This window comes from Lissotriton vulgaris, chromosome 4_1, assembly GCF_964263255.1.
Source record: "Lissotriton vulgaris chromosome 4_1, aLisVul1.2, whole genome shotgun sequence".
Lineage (NCBI taxonomy): Eukaryota > Metazoa > Chordata > Amphibia > Caudata > Salamandridae > Lissotriton > Lissotriton vulgaris.
In genome coordinates, this window is record NC_141691.1 from 638,416,398 (window position 1) to 638,433,747 (window position 17,350).

The following is a 17,350-nucleotide window of genomic DNA, read 5'->3' on the forward strand; positions in this document are numbered from 1 at the left end:
TCTAACTGTAAATATGTGTGGGAACGGGCCTGAAGCGGGGATTCCGAGGATGACCTTTCATACTTCAAAGCATTGCAAGAATGTGTGACATGTAATAAAGATCATAAACATGTGTATAAGAGGCCAGGCCTCAGAGATGCGGTTAGAGCACCTCGAGAAGATACCCTGTTGTCTGATTTGATGTGTTCTGCTCCGTCGGAATAAATCTTCTGTTTCCTGCCTTCCAGCGCCTGCCTCTTTGTTTGGTAACTTGAGTGGGTATAGAGGCGGTTAACGCCGGGCAACTGCGGAAAAGGTCCTCTGCCTGTACCTTTTTCTACAATTGGCGTCCCAAACGTGGGGCCCATCAGCGACTCGTGGATCCAGTGGGAGAGGTCCTGACGACAGAGTGAACGACTGCAACGATCGGGAGTGCACCTGTCCGATAGACCCTCGTCTGACAGCCGATCATCCGAACTTCACTGGTTCCGAACAGACCTCTCTCGAGTGATCTACGGTCCTGACTGGGAACCATCAGGAGTGCCGCGAGGACTACGAAGAATAGAGGACGATCGGGTGCTGGATTCGGAAGACAAGAAACTGTCCATGCGGTCCGGGTAAGGTCGTGTAAACACGACGAATTGCGAAATGATTGTTTGATTGTTTGGAAAATACTAGTATTACTCTTTGTTGATTTGTTTGGAGATTCGCTGTCTGCAAACGGAGAAACAACAGGCTCTCTCTTTGCAAGCAGTGAAGGATAGGTAACGCAGACTTTTGTCCCCATTGTAATCCGTCGTGCCTATCTTTCTCCCCCACTGATTGATTGTTTGAACCCGAACTACGGTTCGTGGATTGTTCTCTGGAGATTTCCTTCTCCCCCACTGATTAATTGTTTGAACCCGAACTACTGTTCGCGGATTGTTTTCTGGAGATTCTCTGTCTGCAAACAGGAAAGAACAGGTTCCCTCTTTGCAGATAGTGAAAGGGTAGGTAACGCAGACCTTTGCGGGCCTACTTATTCTCCCCACTGATTGTTTGATTGACCGAACATTGACTGTTCGATATTGGTTCATGAGGTATTCACTGCCTGCAAACAACGTAGAATAGAAATATTCTGTCTATTCTTTGCACACAGTGATAAGATAGGTAGTGCTGACTTTTGTCCCCATTGTAATCCGTCATGCCTGTCTTCTCCCCACTGATTGGTAGCCTGTTTAGCCCGGACCGCTTATTAGAGATGAACCATCCGGCTCCACTGGAAGGCACCCCTAATAAGGACATGTTCATGAAGCATGGATTGATCGCTATAGCTTATAGCAAGCTGTGGCATAAATATACGAAAAAGGATCGAGAAAGTCAGTGGCCACTGATAGGATCCTTCGATGATGATAAAATGAGCGCGCTAGAAACAGCCCTTGGTAAAAACAAGACAACGCCCACTATGCTTGATAGTTTCGGCATGTGGCGCAAAGAAACCGAACAGCGTAAGAAGAGAAATGAGAGTAGGTTGGGAAAAGAGCTGCGAAAGGCAGCCCACCTAGCTGCTAAGAAACTAGAAGAAGAGATTAAGGAAAGAGAGGAAGCCAATCAGAAACCAGAGATAGAAACATCAAACCAGTGTCCGGTTAGAACGCCCTCCACGCTCTACCCTGAATTACCCTCGAAACAGCGAGCCAACGATGATCTGTTGTTAGGTCCTTCGATCATCAACATGCCCCCTCCATATGCCCCTTCCCAACCCTTAGCACAGCACCCACCATCCCCAGGCACAAACGAGAGTAGCGCCACAGCTTCGGCCCCCATGGCCTCTGTGCCGGCCAAACTCCTTGTATTAGATACTACACAAACGACCACGTTAGGCGACCCTGAGACCCGAAGGGCTGGTTCTGCAAGAACAAACAGATTAAGCAAAGATGAGCGAGCAGGGATTGACAAGATAGCAAGGACATTGGTAGAAAGAAAGGAAGATGAAGAGTATATCACGGATATGTTTAACTCGTATACAGGAAGTCACAGACGACATTTTACCGTTCGACTGTGTTATCATGCCTTGAACGCATACGAGGACCGATATCGAGACAAAGGTCCCGAGAGCCTAACGACTCTATACCGGAAGGTCGATATCGGGGATGAGGGCGAGTGTGATGTGACGGACCTCCTTATGCGAACGCTTGAGGTTTTCCGCCACCTCACTGAACAAGGATCGGGAGCTAAACCCACGACATCCGTAGCAACCGAACCACAGACTGAGCGATCTAACGCCATGATGCCGATACGAGAAGCTGCCCCTTACTGGGTTCCTCCACGAGGTGAAGGGACTAACGATGATGCAAACCACAAAGATGCAAAAGGAAGGGTAGTGTACAACTGGGTCTACCAGCCGTGGGACCGGCAAGAGATTCTGACATTCCGGAAATCTCTGCCTGACCTACGTAAAAACCCCACTGCCTTCTATACTGAATTAGGTACAGCCCTAGGTTCAACGATTATGACCCTGGCTGACATCGACTTGTTCTTCGGGTTATGTCTACCAGCTGATGTGTGGAAGCAAATCCGGAAAGTCGACCACCTTGAGCTGTTTGGACATACCTGGTCACAACTCGATGGCATTGATAAACAACGAGAACCTGGACAAAAGCCTTTGAAATCCATTTTAGACCTCCCAGACAAAATCGTACAGAAATTAAAAACCCTGATTCCAGAAAAGAAAGTGGACTGGTCGATAGTAACGGCCTGTCGCCAGAAACCCCAGGAGGATGTATCGGATTACTTCTCCCGGTTTGAAACGGTGTTCTCCGATTACAGCGGCCAGGACATGACCACTGCAACCGGACACCATCTGTTTGTCCAGAATTACGTTAAGGGTTTGACACCAGAGGTCTCCCAGAAACTACAGGCCAGCGAAAGTAGTTGGGCAGCCTCCAAACCTGCGGCTATCCTCCAGATGGCCCAATATTATGAACATCAGAAAAATGAAAACGATAGAGCAACAGAGAAAAAGAAGAAAGACTTGAAAGAGAGGGTGATGATTGCACAACTGCAAGGGGTGACTATAGGACGAGACCAATACAGGGGAAACTATCAGACGAACGTCCCTAAGACTGCACCTCCCAAGGACCGCACTTTGACTCCCCGCATTGGACGTACAGACATTAGAGAGGACCAGTGTGCTTTCTGTAAAGGGACTGGCCATTGGAAATCCCAATGCCCGGTTCTTTTGGAAATAACCAGAAACAAAGACCCCAAGGACATAGCAAGTGGACCGAGAAATAGAGAACAGCAGCGAGGGCCCCCAAATGACACGACTAACGACAGATCAGGCAGACCAAATACATTTGATCGACCCAGACAGAACCAATGCCAGCAATCTGACTACGATGACGCCCACGACTTTGCATAGGACTGCCAAGGGCAAGGGAGGGATCCAGTCGAGCTCTATGTTGACCAGCAAGGCCATTATGTCACTGCTAAGGTCTTGGGTACAAAGTCTCCATTTCTGGTAGACACTGGCGCAACACGTAGTGCGTTATCTAAACGACTGATTCCAAGGGCACCCTTGTCTGGCTCACTTGTAACATCGACAGGTTTCGATGGAACGCCCTCCACTAACCCTTTGTCCGCTCCGATCCTCTTCGACCTAGAAAACAACACCACTGACACCACGTTTTTACTTTCCTCCAATAGCCCTGACGCCATTATGGGACTTGACTTATTGAAACACTTCCGAGCGACAATTAGATGTTCTCAAGACGGAGTTCGAGTTTTCCTTTACGACAACCCCGTTCTGCTTAGACATTGCCCTCCCCGACGCATGTTTTCCATCACTGACGCTGACACATCCCTGCTTGACACTCTGCCTCCTCCGTATCTGTGGGCCAAGACAGATTCGGACGTAGGGCGCATGATGATTGACCCAGTACACATCACTGTCCGACCAGACGCAACACTCCCAAAACTTCCACAATATCGGATATCGCCCGAGGGCGAGAAGGCATTGGTAAAGATTATTCAGTCTCTGATAGACGCAGGAGTGGTAGAGGAAGTGGTTAGCAACGTTTGCAACAGCCCTATCTTGCCCATCATCAAGAAACAAGGAGAGGGAGATGAGAAAGCATACCGCTTTATCATTGACCTTCGAGAGATCAACAAAGTGGTTGTACCCCAGTACCCCGTGGTCTCAGATATCACCACCATCCTGACTTTGATTCCTTCTACTGCCACCACCTTTACTGTCATTGACCTCAAAAACGCATTCTTTTCCATCCCCATCCACCCAGACAGCCGATATCTCTTCGGCTTCACCCTAAAAGCCCGCTCTTATAGGTTCTGCCGAGCACCCCAGGGCTACACAGAAAGCCCTAGCATCTACAGCCAGGCCCTCAAGAGACAACTGGATCAAGTCCAGTTACCCGATGGAGTGGTGTTGGTGCAATACGTCGATGATATCCTTTTGGCGGCCGACACCACTCCGCTAGCAGTCACAGCCACCATTCAACTCCTACACTTCCTTGCGTAAAATGGCCACAAGGTCTCCATGAAGAAGTTGCAATTCTGCCAACCCCAGGTCACTTACTTAGGCCACCTTTTGTCCAAATACGGAAGGAAACTCACTCCCGACCGGATCCAAACCATTCTCGAAATCCCTGTCCCTAAGACTCAGAAACAGGTTCGCTCCCTACTAGGCCTCACCTCCTTCTGCCGACAGTGGTTACCAAACTTTAGCCTCATTGTGAAACCGCTGCTTTCTCTGCTAGCTAAAGATGTCCCCTTCCCACTCCCTTGGACCCCTGAGTGCCAAACCTCCTTCACGGAACTACGAGATGCCCTCTGTTCGGCCCCTGTCCTAGGTACCCCTGATTACACAAAGCCCTTCTCCCTTTACACTCACGAAAGGGAGGGGTGCGCTTTATCTGTCCTGACCCAGTCCATTGGCCCAAAGCAACGACCGTGCGCTTACTTCTCTGCCACTCTTGACCCTGTAGCCAGAGCCTTGCCTGCCTGCCTTCGAGCTGTAGCTGCCGCTGCTATCTCTATCCGACAGAGTGAGGGGATCGTACTCTCGAATCCCCTCACAGTACTGGTACCCCATGCAGTTGACACCCTCCTGAACCAAACCAAGACGCAACACCTGACGAGTGCACGACTGACTGGATACGAGCTGACTTTGCTTGCGCCCCATATCACCCTGCAAAGATGCACCACACTGAACCCGGCAACTCTGTTACCCTTACCGGAGAACGATCCCAATGTGCCCCCTGTACAGGACTGTGTGACTCTTACGGACGCACAGACTAGAAGTAGGGTTGACCTCAGAGACACGGCTTTTCCTGACCCTGACGGAGAGCTGTGGGTGGACGGTTCTTGCATCAAACTCCCCGATGGCACCACTTCAGCTGCCTATGCAGTCACCACGGCTCGAACTGTAGTCGAGACAGCCCGCATCACGCAACGATCTGCCCAGGCAGCGGAACTGATTGCCCTCCCACGAGCCTGCATCCTAGCAGCAGGAACCACAGCGAACATTTACACCGACAGCCAGTACGCCTTCGGGGTGGTTCACCATTTTGGGCTCCTTTGGAGGGAAAGGGGATTCTTGACCTCACACGGCACACCCATCTTGCATGGAGATCTAGTCTCCGCCTTGATCGAAGCTGTCCTTCTCCCCAAAAGGCTTGCGGTCATCAAATGCCAGGCACACAAGAAAGTGACAGACATTATTGGACAGGGAAATGCACTAGCCGACATCACTGCTCGAACGACAGCTGAAAATAGGACGACAACACGTATGTACGTGACCAGGTCACAAGCAGAAAAATGGACTGACGCTAGGGACACTATTAGAGACATTCAAATGGCTAGCACACAACACGAACTGACTGAATGGACATGGGTGGGATTAAAAGACGACGAAGGCTGCTGGCGGACAAAGGACACAAACAAATGGTTGCTACCTGACTCCTACCTGATTCCCATACTGACTATGGCACACTCCCCCGCCCACATAGGATCAGCCAACATGATTGAATTTGTCTCCAGAGTTTTGCACAATGATAAAATCACAGACTCCGCCAAACGTCTGGTCCAACAATGCTTGATATGCCTGCAACACAACCCCGGGATAGGAACTGTAGTACCCCGGGGAGGGTTTGGGGTCCCAAATCACCCGTTTGAGGTCCTGCAGATGGACTATATTCAGCTAGACAGATGCCAAGGCCTGAAATACGTACTTGTTGTGGTGTGTGCATTTAGCAAGTGGGTGGAGGCATACCCAACCCGTGACAACACCGCCATGGCCACTGCAAAAGTACTATTAAAGGAATTCTTCCCTCGCTACGGCCTTTGTCGAATTTTATGGAGCGACAATGGCCCCCACTTCATAGCCGAAGTCATCCAGCTCATCATAAAGGGGCTGGGCATCAAGCAGAAGTTCCACGCAGTTTTCCACCCCCAGTCTGCTGGACTTGTCGAGCGACACAATGCCACACTAAAGCTTAAACTAGCCAAGATAGTAGCTACCACAGGACTGAAATGGCCAGACGCTCTCCCCCTGGCATTGCTATCGATGCGTTCCACCCCCACCAAGCACCACTTGACACCTTACGAGGTCGTTTTCGGCTGACCCATGAGCGTCTGGTCTGCACCAAAACCGACTTCCATTCATGACGTCCCAGACGTCCTAATGTCTGATTATCTGTATAAATTGACTGAAACTCTGTCTGTCATTCATCAGCAGGTGCAGCAGGCCATCCCCGATGCTTCCAGGGGTCCGGGTCACGACATCCAACCGGGGGAATATGTTTTGATCCGGAATTTTCAGCGGGCGAAGAGTCTGGAACCCCGGTGGACGGGCCCCTGGCAAGTATTGCTCACCACCCGGACGGCTCTTCGTGTGGAGGGGAAACGGCACTGGCTGCACGCACACCACTGCAAGAGGATCTCCTCGACTTTGGCCACAACAGAAAGCATCGACAACCAAGAAGAGCTCCTGAACAAGGACCGACCGTCACTAACCTGCTATCCTGATACCGAAGCACTTGAACTTTCAAAATTCTCTGATCCCACTGTGCCATCCAGAGAAGGGTATTTCCTGCGTCGAAAGGAGGGAGCTTCGGCTAAGTAGACCACGGACTAAGTTAAATCTCAGAACGGTGACCTAAACACCACCAAGGGTCACCTGGAGAGAAACTAAACGAAGTCTGTGGTTCTGCCCGCTACCGAGCACCTTGAAGATGATGGAAGCGCCAAATAAGAAGATGATGGAAGCACCAAATAAGAAGATGATGGAAGCAACAGGAAATACCCACTACAGAAACCCAAAAACAGACAGACTCCACAGCTCAAAGACAATTGCACTTTTCATCACAATCCTTTTCTGCTTTCTCCTCATGACCACACTCCGGATTGTGGAAGAAAATGCACCTGCTCATGAAACATTCCTGACCACTGCTCAGCCTACCACCATGAAGGAACATTATCTGATTTCGCTCTCTCCTCAACTCAGAGAGAGGCGAAAGGAGTTTTGGAATAACTCCTTTGTACAGTTGCTGCACCAGCACAATCTTGCCACCAACGCCACCAACTGTTGGATCTGTGGGTTGCTACCCCACGCCACTGGACACTCGATATCTTTCATCCCTTCACCCTTCTCAGTTCACGGCTCCTGCCTTGCTTGGCTGATCCTCCTGCAAGAAAGCTATAAAGACAATGCCACCTCCGGCAAAGCCATGACACACTTCTATCATGGGGTCTGGCGAAACCAAACAAAGACACACTTCTGCCCGCAGACCTCCAACGACTCAATCCACATGGACATCCCTGCTAAAGAACGAATTGAAATGCAGGTGTTCAACAATCCAACCAGACCCACCTTCTCTTACCTGCGGAAACGAACGGCTGCCACTCTGACTGTGGCCCTGTCAGTCATCAACGTCACAGGCCACATGTGCATAGAAGGGCTTGGGACACAGCTGGTAGGCCGCAGCGCCTGCCGTTTCACCAGAACTTTGGACTCCACCGATCCACCTTCCTTTGTATCCTCCCCAAACATGTACTTCGTCTGCGGCACAAAAGCTTACACCTGGCTCCCCAAAGGCTGGGGGGGCACTTGTTTCATCTCCTTCATCCTTCCTCCGACTTATGTGGCTCCAGCGAATCATCACAGACAAAAATGAGCCAAGGACAATGAACAAGCCGACTCAACAGGAGCACAGTTCCTCGATGCTATGAAGGGACTTGTTCCGCTCTGGGGCCCGATGGCAAACAGCCGTGCCATCCGACATCTGACTCAGGCAGTTGAGACAACAATGAACATCACAGCTGGTATCCTTGCTAACAACACTGCCGAACTTCAAGCGGTCCGCTTGGTGGCACTCCAGAACCGCCTTGTGCTAGATGTGGTTCTTGCGGACCGTGGTGGAGCATGCCGCATTATTGGGTCCAGCTGCTGTACATACATACCGGACAATTCACCCTCAGTATATAAAGCCATCGAGCATCTCCACAGACTCTCGTCAGAAGTCCACCAGGAGCAGGAATAATGGTCACTTGGTGGATGGTTCTGGAGCACTGTTAAGAACTGGGGCTGGAGACTGTTTACCATTATCTTGATTCCTGTAGTAGCAATATGTGGTCTATGCTTAGGAATTCAATGCCTGCCACCTCTATGTTCATTATGTACAAATTGTATTTGCCCTAAGACTGTGGACTTTGGAAACGAACGCATGGGAGCATTATATGATGCCGAGGTTAGAAATTTGATGAAGATTGACATTGAATAGGCAAGTTGGCTAGATATGTTGAAAAGGGAGGACTGTTAAAAGTTAGGCCGCAAACGTCAACATTATCGGCGCCATCTTGCCCTTTTTGAGCCCATTCGTGCGCGTAAGCGGCAACCATTTTGAGCACCACGGCCTCCCTGCCCCTCGCTGATAGCCAGCGCGTCTCTCTCTCTCTCTCTCCTGACCTCGCAAAGCATGCCCCGCACGCTGACAGCCCCCGCTCTCACATGTCTTGGGTCATAAACCCCTCTACCACGCAGCTCTGCCTCGGAACCCCATCCTGTTCCCAGCGCGACACCTCCCTCCATTCCTTTCATGGTCCCGGATCCTTTGATAACACCCCCCTTCCCTTTGTGCCCATTTGTCTCACTCGTTCCCAGGCCGCCACCTGGCCCTGCGGATACTGTTATTGCCCCCTTCCTCCTGTACAGTAGGAAGCCTCCCCCATCAAAGGATCCTTGAACTAATCAAAGCCCCCACCCCATGAGATCCGATCGACCTCATACATTCCGGGAATCAGCGGAATGTCCAGCTGTGCGATACTCATCACCTGTTGTGATCGGGGTGGGGACTCTAACTGTAAATATGTGTGGGAACGGGCCTGAAGCGGGGATTCCGAGGATGTCCTTTCATACTTCAAAGCATTGCAAGAATGTGTGACCTGTAATAAAGATCATAAACATGTGTATAAGAGGCCAGGCCTCAGAGATGCGGTTAGAGCACCTCGAGAAGATACCCTGTTGTCTGATTTCATGTGTTCTGCTCCGTTGGAATAAAACTTCTGTTTCCTGCTTTCCAGTCTCCAGCGCCTGCCTCTTTGTTTGGTAACTTGAGTGGGTATAGAGGCGGTTAACGCCGGGCAACTGCGGAAAAGGTCCTCTGCCTGTACCTTTTTCTACACGAGGACCTTCCTCTTGATCCTCAGGGGGGACAGAGAGTGAAGGCCGAGTTGCAGGTTCGTGGGGGGTTCACTATTGTTCATTGGGGGTGAATTTTCTTGTCAGCATAGGTCGGGCGTCTGAGGTTGGCGGCCATTCCAGGGTCAGGCAGCCGGGGCTCCGTACGTGTTGCACCCCAAGGCCCCCCATTCTGAGTTAGGGCCCCCATCTAAATGAAGTAGGTTACAGACAACCCACCGTGGAGGCTGCATGTTCTTGGGGGGGCCAAATCCAGTCGGTCGGAGTGGGAAATGGGCTTTGAAGAGCCCCTTATTACCCTATTACGCAGGCTACATGAATCCACCACTGTTGATGTGCGCCTTGGACCAGGAGGTGAGAAGACCAGGCCCATTGCCTCCACAGAAGGGGTGCACCAGGGTGGTATCCTGCCCCCTTCCTATTTCTTATATATACTAATGGTCTAGAGTCATTCTTGACTAAACAGCAAATGGATTTTCCAAGAGTAGGAGGTAGACCGGTCCTCTGTTGGCCTATGCCGATGATACGGTATTAATTACTCTTATGGCCAATAGTTTACAAAAGGCCTTGACCGCCTTCACTGATTTTATGGTAGGACTGGACCTCAAAGTAAATTATGGTAAATCATTTATTATGGTTTGTGGTCCGGAAAAAACGAAGACTAGGAAGTTCATTGTGAATGCAAAAATCATGGAGAAGGTGCCTAATTTTACCTATTTAGATACATTTTTTAACAACGAATTGAATTGGGATAAACTAATTATGACAAGGGCCCAACAGACCAGTAGAATAACAGAGGGGCCGTTTCGTTTTGCATGTAAATTGGGACATAAACCGGTTACAGAAAGGATAATTTTATATAAATCCAAATGTTTACCTGTAGCTACTTTTGGGGCCAGAGTATGGGGTTATCATAACAGTTATCACATTCAGGTTTTGGAGAACACATTTTTAAAAAGACTGTTAATGATTCCGAGTAGTACTTCAACCTCATTTTGTCACTCAAAGGTTGGCCTGGAATACGTGAAAGATAGGATAAACAGTGCACCCCTTCTCCTATGGGCAAACATCTGGTCTTCAGAGACTTTGACAATCACTAGGAGTATCCTTAAAGATTGTATGAACTTGGATAATGCAATGTCACTTCCTTTGCTGCGTTATGTTAGGGATACTTTTTATAAGATTGGCTTAGAGGAATGTTGTAATAACCCAGATACTATTGAGTCTAATATGAAAATGATTATAAAAAAATGCATACCACACTGAATTAAGGATGTTTGACCAGGGCAGGGGAACATTAGATGATGGGGCATTAGGTCCTCAGTAATTTTATTTGTCTTTTACTTCGCATGTACAATCGCGTTTTCTGTTGACCAGATTTCGACTGGGAACACTGCATTTTTTCGTGACCTATCCCAAACAGACTGGCTGGTGTGAGAGACTACCCCCCTGCCATTGTAATAACCTGGCCAAACAGAGTACAATGCATTTTATGTTGTTCTGTTACCTGTACAAATACCCTAGAGCACGTTTTATTAAACCATATTGAACGTTATTAGTCCCTGCTCTTATCAAGAGGGCTATGCCTATTCACGGGCACTATCAACGGCTGTAATTTCTAGTGCAGTACTTAGTTTTATTAGAACTGCATTTGTAATCGAGAAACGTGAAAAAGTGTGAAAATGAATCTAATTTTATTCATTTTACTAAGAATTTTCTATTTAGTCAATTGTACAAACTGAGGTGGGATAGCTATGATGATTTTAAAATTTATTAATTTTGCTGGTTTATTATGATCTATGGAAGGGAACATGTGCAATTTTTTAAATTGTTTTTAGATGTTTTATTGTGTAAACTTTTATGATTCTAATGAATTGAATAAAGTTATTTGAACGAACGAATGCAGACTGAACAAGTCCTTCACATGCCCTCCCAACGTCTTCTGTCCCCACAAAGAAAGGGTAAGTCCAGAAACGATTCCCTCTGATCTAAGGATCCCTTGCTCAAATGTATTGGCAACACCCACCGTGATCACTGATTGGCCATTAATCATCCTTTGCAACCCCTACAGAGAGGCATCAAAGTGTCCAATCAGTTGTATCTCAAATAAGGACACCAGGAAACAGAATAACACAAGGGCTGCAACGTGCGCAGCTTGCAACGCCAGGAAACGAAGTAGCAGCAGCAGGATTGGACTATTCCTTATAATGTGCAGCCTCAAAATGGCACAGCATGAAGATGTTGGGATTTACAGCCCAGCGTTCCAAGAAATATCGGGAATGGTGCATTGGCCCAGCAGGAGAGCAGCAGTTGGCCGTCAAGGACTACTGCCCTGCTCTGACCAACACTCAAATGTCACTGCTGCCACCAGTGCCAACCTGGGCACACCGACAACAATGTTGCAATTGACTTGGCTGCTCGTGTGACCACACCTTGCATATTCAGACACCTAAATTCGGCTCTAATTTCATCACATATTTAAGAACAATTTCATGCATAATGTTCTTTTCTCTTGTTCCCTGTTTTCCATTCTCCTGTCACATCTAGCGTTTGAGATGGACTTGAAGCTATTTAAAGCACTATACTTGCAACTAACATAACATATGTTTCCATCTGGTGCGTCTGTCAGGCAGTCTGTAGATATGTGTACCTCGATGTCTGTGTCTTGGGCTCCTGTTGTCTGCTGCCCCGTGAGTGTGTGCCTGCAGGTGTGTTGGTTTTGTGCTTGCATATCTGTATGTATGTTGGTGTGCCTCCATATTTTCATTTATGTGTCATCTTTGCCAGTGTGTGTATTGATGCATGTCTACTTGTGTGCGTGCACAATGCAAAAGTTAAGCCTATTGACTTGTTTGTTCTAAATATATGACTCTAATGCCCACATGCATCAAGGGTTTTTGCATTCGCAAACAGTGTGAATCGCAAAAATCGGCCGTTTGCGAATGCAAATCCCTTTTTTGGGATGCATTAAGGTTTTGGCATTTTTCGCAATTTAATAAATCGCAATTTATTTGCGATTTCTTAAATTGCGATAGCATTTAAGAAATCGCAATTTTGCGATTTCTTAAATGCAATGCATGAATATTTTGAAATTGCGAATTCGCAATTTGGAAGGGGTAAATTAGCATGAAGTTGAACTTCATGCTAATTTACCGAAAACTTTCAAACATGCACTAGTTGCATATTTGAAAGTTTTAATTTACACACACACATGTCCTTGGGTCATGTGTGTGTGTAAATTGCACTTACAGTTACATTTCTGGGGTGCATGGAGGGGTTCTTTGGCCCCCCCTGCACCCGTGAAATAGCATTCACATTGTGCGAATCGCAATTTGAAATTCGCAAAATGTGAATGCCTTCCAATTGATTCCTATGGGCCTTTAGGCCCATAGGAATCAATGTACAGGGATTCCTTATTTGCGATTCGCAAAATTGGGAATCGCAAATAAGGAAAAATAAGGAATCGCAAATAAAAATGCGAATTTTTAATGCATAGGTATTTGCGATTTCTAAATTGCGATTCCTTAATTTTCGCAATTTAGGAATCGCAAATACCAACAATGATGCATGTGGCCGTAAAGTGTTTTATACTTAACAAAATAAGACGTGGAGATTCCTTAGAGCTCGGTGTCTCGCCTGGGAATCTTCAGTTAGCTGAAAACAATTCTCTAGCAATTGTTAAATGAGCTCGAGAGAGATAACAAACTGACAGCTCGAGTGCGAAGGCGCCATTACGCCTTAGCATTACCGTGTTCAAGTTCACTTCAGTGCAAGGTCTGTTTATTAGTATATTTCTGATTATGCAAAAGCCGATCAGCAGCACACCAGTTGTAGTGCAACAAAGGAGATAAACTAATTCCTGTGTTTTATTGTTCTTGAGAATACAGAGGCTGGCGAAACTGAAAAAAACGAATTCATGTTCTTAATTGGTTCTTCCGCATAACTTTAAAAAGTTTCAGTTAACCCTGACACATCCATAGTAAAGACAAGGACATTCCGAATGTCTATGAACGTAATTTCCCTTTTTCTCGTAGGTTCCGTTGCAGTTTCTTACACTTATTCGAGACTGTAGATCTCCATACAAACTGGCAATCCAGACACCACAAGCAGCAGGAGATGCATCGAATGAGGAGGAAGGATCCTATTATCAGTGTGGTCAAACCCAGTGCTATGAAGGCCGAGGGTCTGTTGTGAACCTTGGCAGATCAAGGTAAGCTGCAGCAGGTGCACTGCACACACTGCAGGCCAAGCTGTATAAAGAGAGGACATCAAACTGACCATGACGGCCCTGGTGTGGTAAATGGTGTGTTCTTTTCTTTCAGGAATGAGGCTTTCTCCAGGTTACTTCATTTAAGAAACACCAGGTGGATCGATAGAAGCACAAGGGCAGTGATAGTGGAATTTGCCCTCTACAATCCTCCCACAAACCTCTTCACATCTGTGACACTGCTTCTGGAGGTGCCACTATTTGGAGGTGTCATTCCATCTTCAAATGTCCAGTCTGTGAGCATCTACAAGATCAGTACTGTTCTAGACTATTTCATAATGGTTTCTGAGGTAAGCATCTGTCTTTTTGAGACATGTCGGAGGTCCATTAAAAATCTGTCTGTCTAGCTCTAGGTTTGTCTTTTTAGCTATATATTTCTATATATTTAGAACTATCTTATTTAATAACTTTGGGGTTCTTTGGCAAGTGGGTGGAGGGCAAAGCTGCTCTTGGAAAAGGAAGGCCATGCGACAGTACCAGCTTGTAGAAAGATCTCCTTCCTTCAGTTAGCTTAGGTTCCAGAATCGTGAATGGATCAAATGAACATGCAGATGAAGGTATTAACTTTGTTTTTATTTTTTTAAAGCGAGTTACTCCATGTATGGGTTAGAAATTATAAAAATAATTTAAAATGTGACATCAGTTGGAGGCTTCTGGATTGCTTTGAGATGTTTGGAAATATGATAGTTTGCGAGACTGTCTGCCAAGCAGAACGCCACATTTTAGGTAACTTGCCTCTGCTTCATGAGGTAGGCGAAAGTGTCAATTACAAAAATTGACTGTTGTCGCAACTTGTAGACAAGTAATCAGAGCTTGAATAGTCTTAAAAAGAATTCCGAATTAATAGTGAAAAAGTTACCTGGGCTACCATTGATAGTGGAGAATTGATTTGAAAGCCCACTTCTCAAATCAATATATTTGTGGTAAAAAATGCACCATGTTCCTTCGGTGAGAAAGTTGAAGTGTATAAAACATTCTGGCCTGAGGTCATCTCCAATCAGTGGTTGGGCTTTCATTTGCACACATCCAGCATACTTGGCTGAAACCACCTTGAGGATACTCTCCACATCTTAAGGAGCACCTGGGTTTCAGCTTATGGATTTAGAAATGGGACCTGTGTGCATGTGTAAAGGTAGTTTAGTTTGAAGATAGATATTAAATTATGATACAATATTGGTTCTTTTGTGGGATCTGGCAGACTCCTCATGTTTGCTAAGATGTGGGCACCCACTAATAAGTGACTGTCCTTTGATATATATATATTTTTGTCTGCGCCTAGAGAGGGGGTAACATGGGGCCATGCGCTAAGCGACTGCAAGCTACTTAGGAGGAACGTGTTTCTCGCCACAATGTGTGCGCTTGCACTCCCGCCGCTTCACCGTGTATGTACCCGGTAGGAGAAGCCCATGCACCCATTGGTGGCTTTTCCCTGGCATCTCCCTTATGCTGGAGGCGCTGTCTCCTGACACGGTGGGTGGCACAGAAATACCGCGCTGAGAAGTAGCTTCAGTGCGGTTGGATGGCCCATGTTCTGATCTCAGAGTCCAGAGGCAGCATCAGCCCAAGTCCCGAGGGGTGGAGCAGAAACCTGGCAGCAGTGGATGGTTTGGGGAGGGATACCCCAGTGATTATGGCGGGGACAGCAAGGCAGAGGCGGAGGAGATGGGAGGCTGTGGAGGAGACATAGAGAAGCTGGCATCCTACTTCTTTGGTTATGAGGGGCCATAGTTCGGGTACAACTTTGAGATGCACATTACGTACGCTTACCGCAGCCTGCTTCAGGGTAAGTCCTGAAGTGGATTTTTCCTCTCTAGTCCCTAAAGTCACTGTGAAGCCTCAACATATTATTGTTGGGGGGGCCTCAGAGTTTCAGACTTTAAATCTGGGAAGCCTGCTGCCATGAATTCCCGTCATGCAGGGGAAAACCAGTAACCAGCGAAAACGGACTACGACTCCCAGAATGCTTAGCGGTTAAGATGTTATGTAAACGGGAGAGCCGTTACATGACTCAAGGAAACACGCCCTATTAAAGGAGGAACCTGGACGAAGAACGCTGTCGGATAGTGAGTTACACCGACATACCTGCTTCGTGAAGAGCAGCGTTCCGGAGTGGTAGCTCCAGTCCGGCAAGAGCGGAAGTAGGTCGAGTCGTTACTCCCTGGACCGTGTCTTGCCAAGTTCAACCTGTTTCTGACCCGGAAGCTCTACCGGACATCCATTGAGCTTCGCCTTGACTCGGCTGAGTCCAGGCACCGTAGCACTTGCGCTGGTAGGAGCCGTTGCTCCCAGCTCGACCCGAGATTCAGGGACTACCAGCTGTAACGCACACCGGGAGGTGTTTGCCGCGTTACAGTCTAGGAGGTCCACAGGATCGATCGAGCGGCTGCTCTCGATCCCATCACCATACTTTGATTTGGGCATCGGTGACGCAGCACCAGGAGGTGACTCCGCGTCCCGGTGCAGTACGAGGAAGAGGTTGAGCGGCTGCTCCCTTCAGGTAGAGACCCCGGCTGGGTGTTTCCCTGACTCCTCTGCTCTCCCACTCGCTGTTCGTGCCCCTCACAACATATCGATTGGCATTTTCGGCCATTGCATAATCGGCCCTCTGTTGGCATACGCCGGGACCGGCGTATTTGCAGAGGACGGTTAGGACCATCCGTGCTGTGGGTTGGTAACGTAGATAGACTGGAGGATTCCAGTGACTAGTTCTTTTGTTGACTTATTTATTATTTTACCTATATTAAAACAACTAAACGTACACAAGTGGTTGCGTCCTCATTATCTTGTCTGTTAACGATCCTGAGATGTTCAGGACGTTACAAAATATCCGACCATATAACATTAACTGTCTCCTGGTCGATAAACAGACATGGCAACACTTGATGACGTGCTGGCTGCTTTAGCTGCCATGCAAGCAGAATTGACGGCCTCTAGGCAAGAAACTGCCGATTTAAAGGCCAGACTGGATGCAATACAGAGGGACCCGCTCACGCCCAGCACCTCCCTCACAAATCAAAACCCTGCGGTAGTAGTGGAGATGCCGGTTGCCATACCCTTGGCAACACCGGAGAGATACAGTGGGGACCCCAACATGGTGCAGGTATTCCTCACTCAGGTGGCGCTACATCTATCGTGCAAACCTAAGGCGTTCCCTACAAGTCAAGCCCAGGTGGCATTCCTTATTTCCTATTTGGCTGGAAACGCGGCACAGTGGGCTGTACCTCTGGTGAGCAGGGACGACCGCATCCTATGCGACTGGGGTGCTTTCCGCGAAGAATTCCTGAAAGTGTTCGACCGACGGGCAGACTCGTACACGGCGGACCGTGAAATGCTCGAGTTGAGACAGGGATCCAATGACCTGGTGCAGTATCTCAACGCGTTCCGTAGGTTGGTTGCGGAAACCAAGT

At 47.9% G+C, this 17,350-nt stretch overlaps 1 protein-coding gene across 1 annotated transcript in view; it reads left to right on the forward strand.

The window, feature by feature from the left end:
* The window catches only part of PKD1L1 (polycystin 1 like 1, transient receptor potential channel interacting), a 1,739,639-nt gene that overhangs the window by 1,541,543 nt on the left and 180,746 nt on the right, over positions 1–17,350 (forward strand). Inside the window, exons 57-58 of the mRNA XM_086964902.1 lie at positions 13,711–13,886; positions 13,999–14,233. Of these exons, the coding sequence (XP_086821028.1) occupies positions 13,711–13,886; positions 13,999–14,233 (411 nt within the window). The remainder of the gene's footprint in view (positions 1–13,710; positions 13,887–13,998; positions 14,234–17,350) is intronic.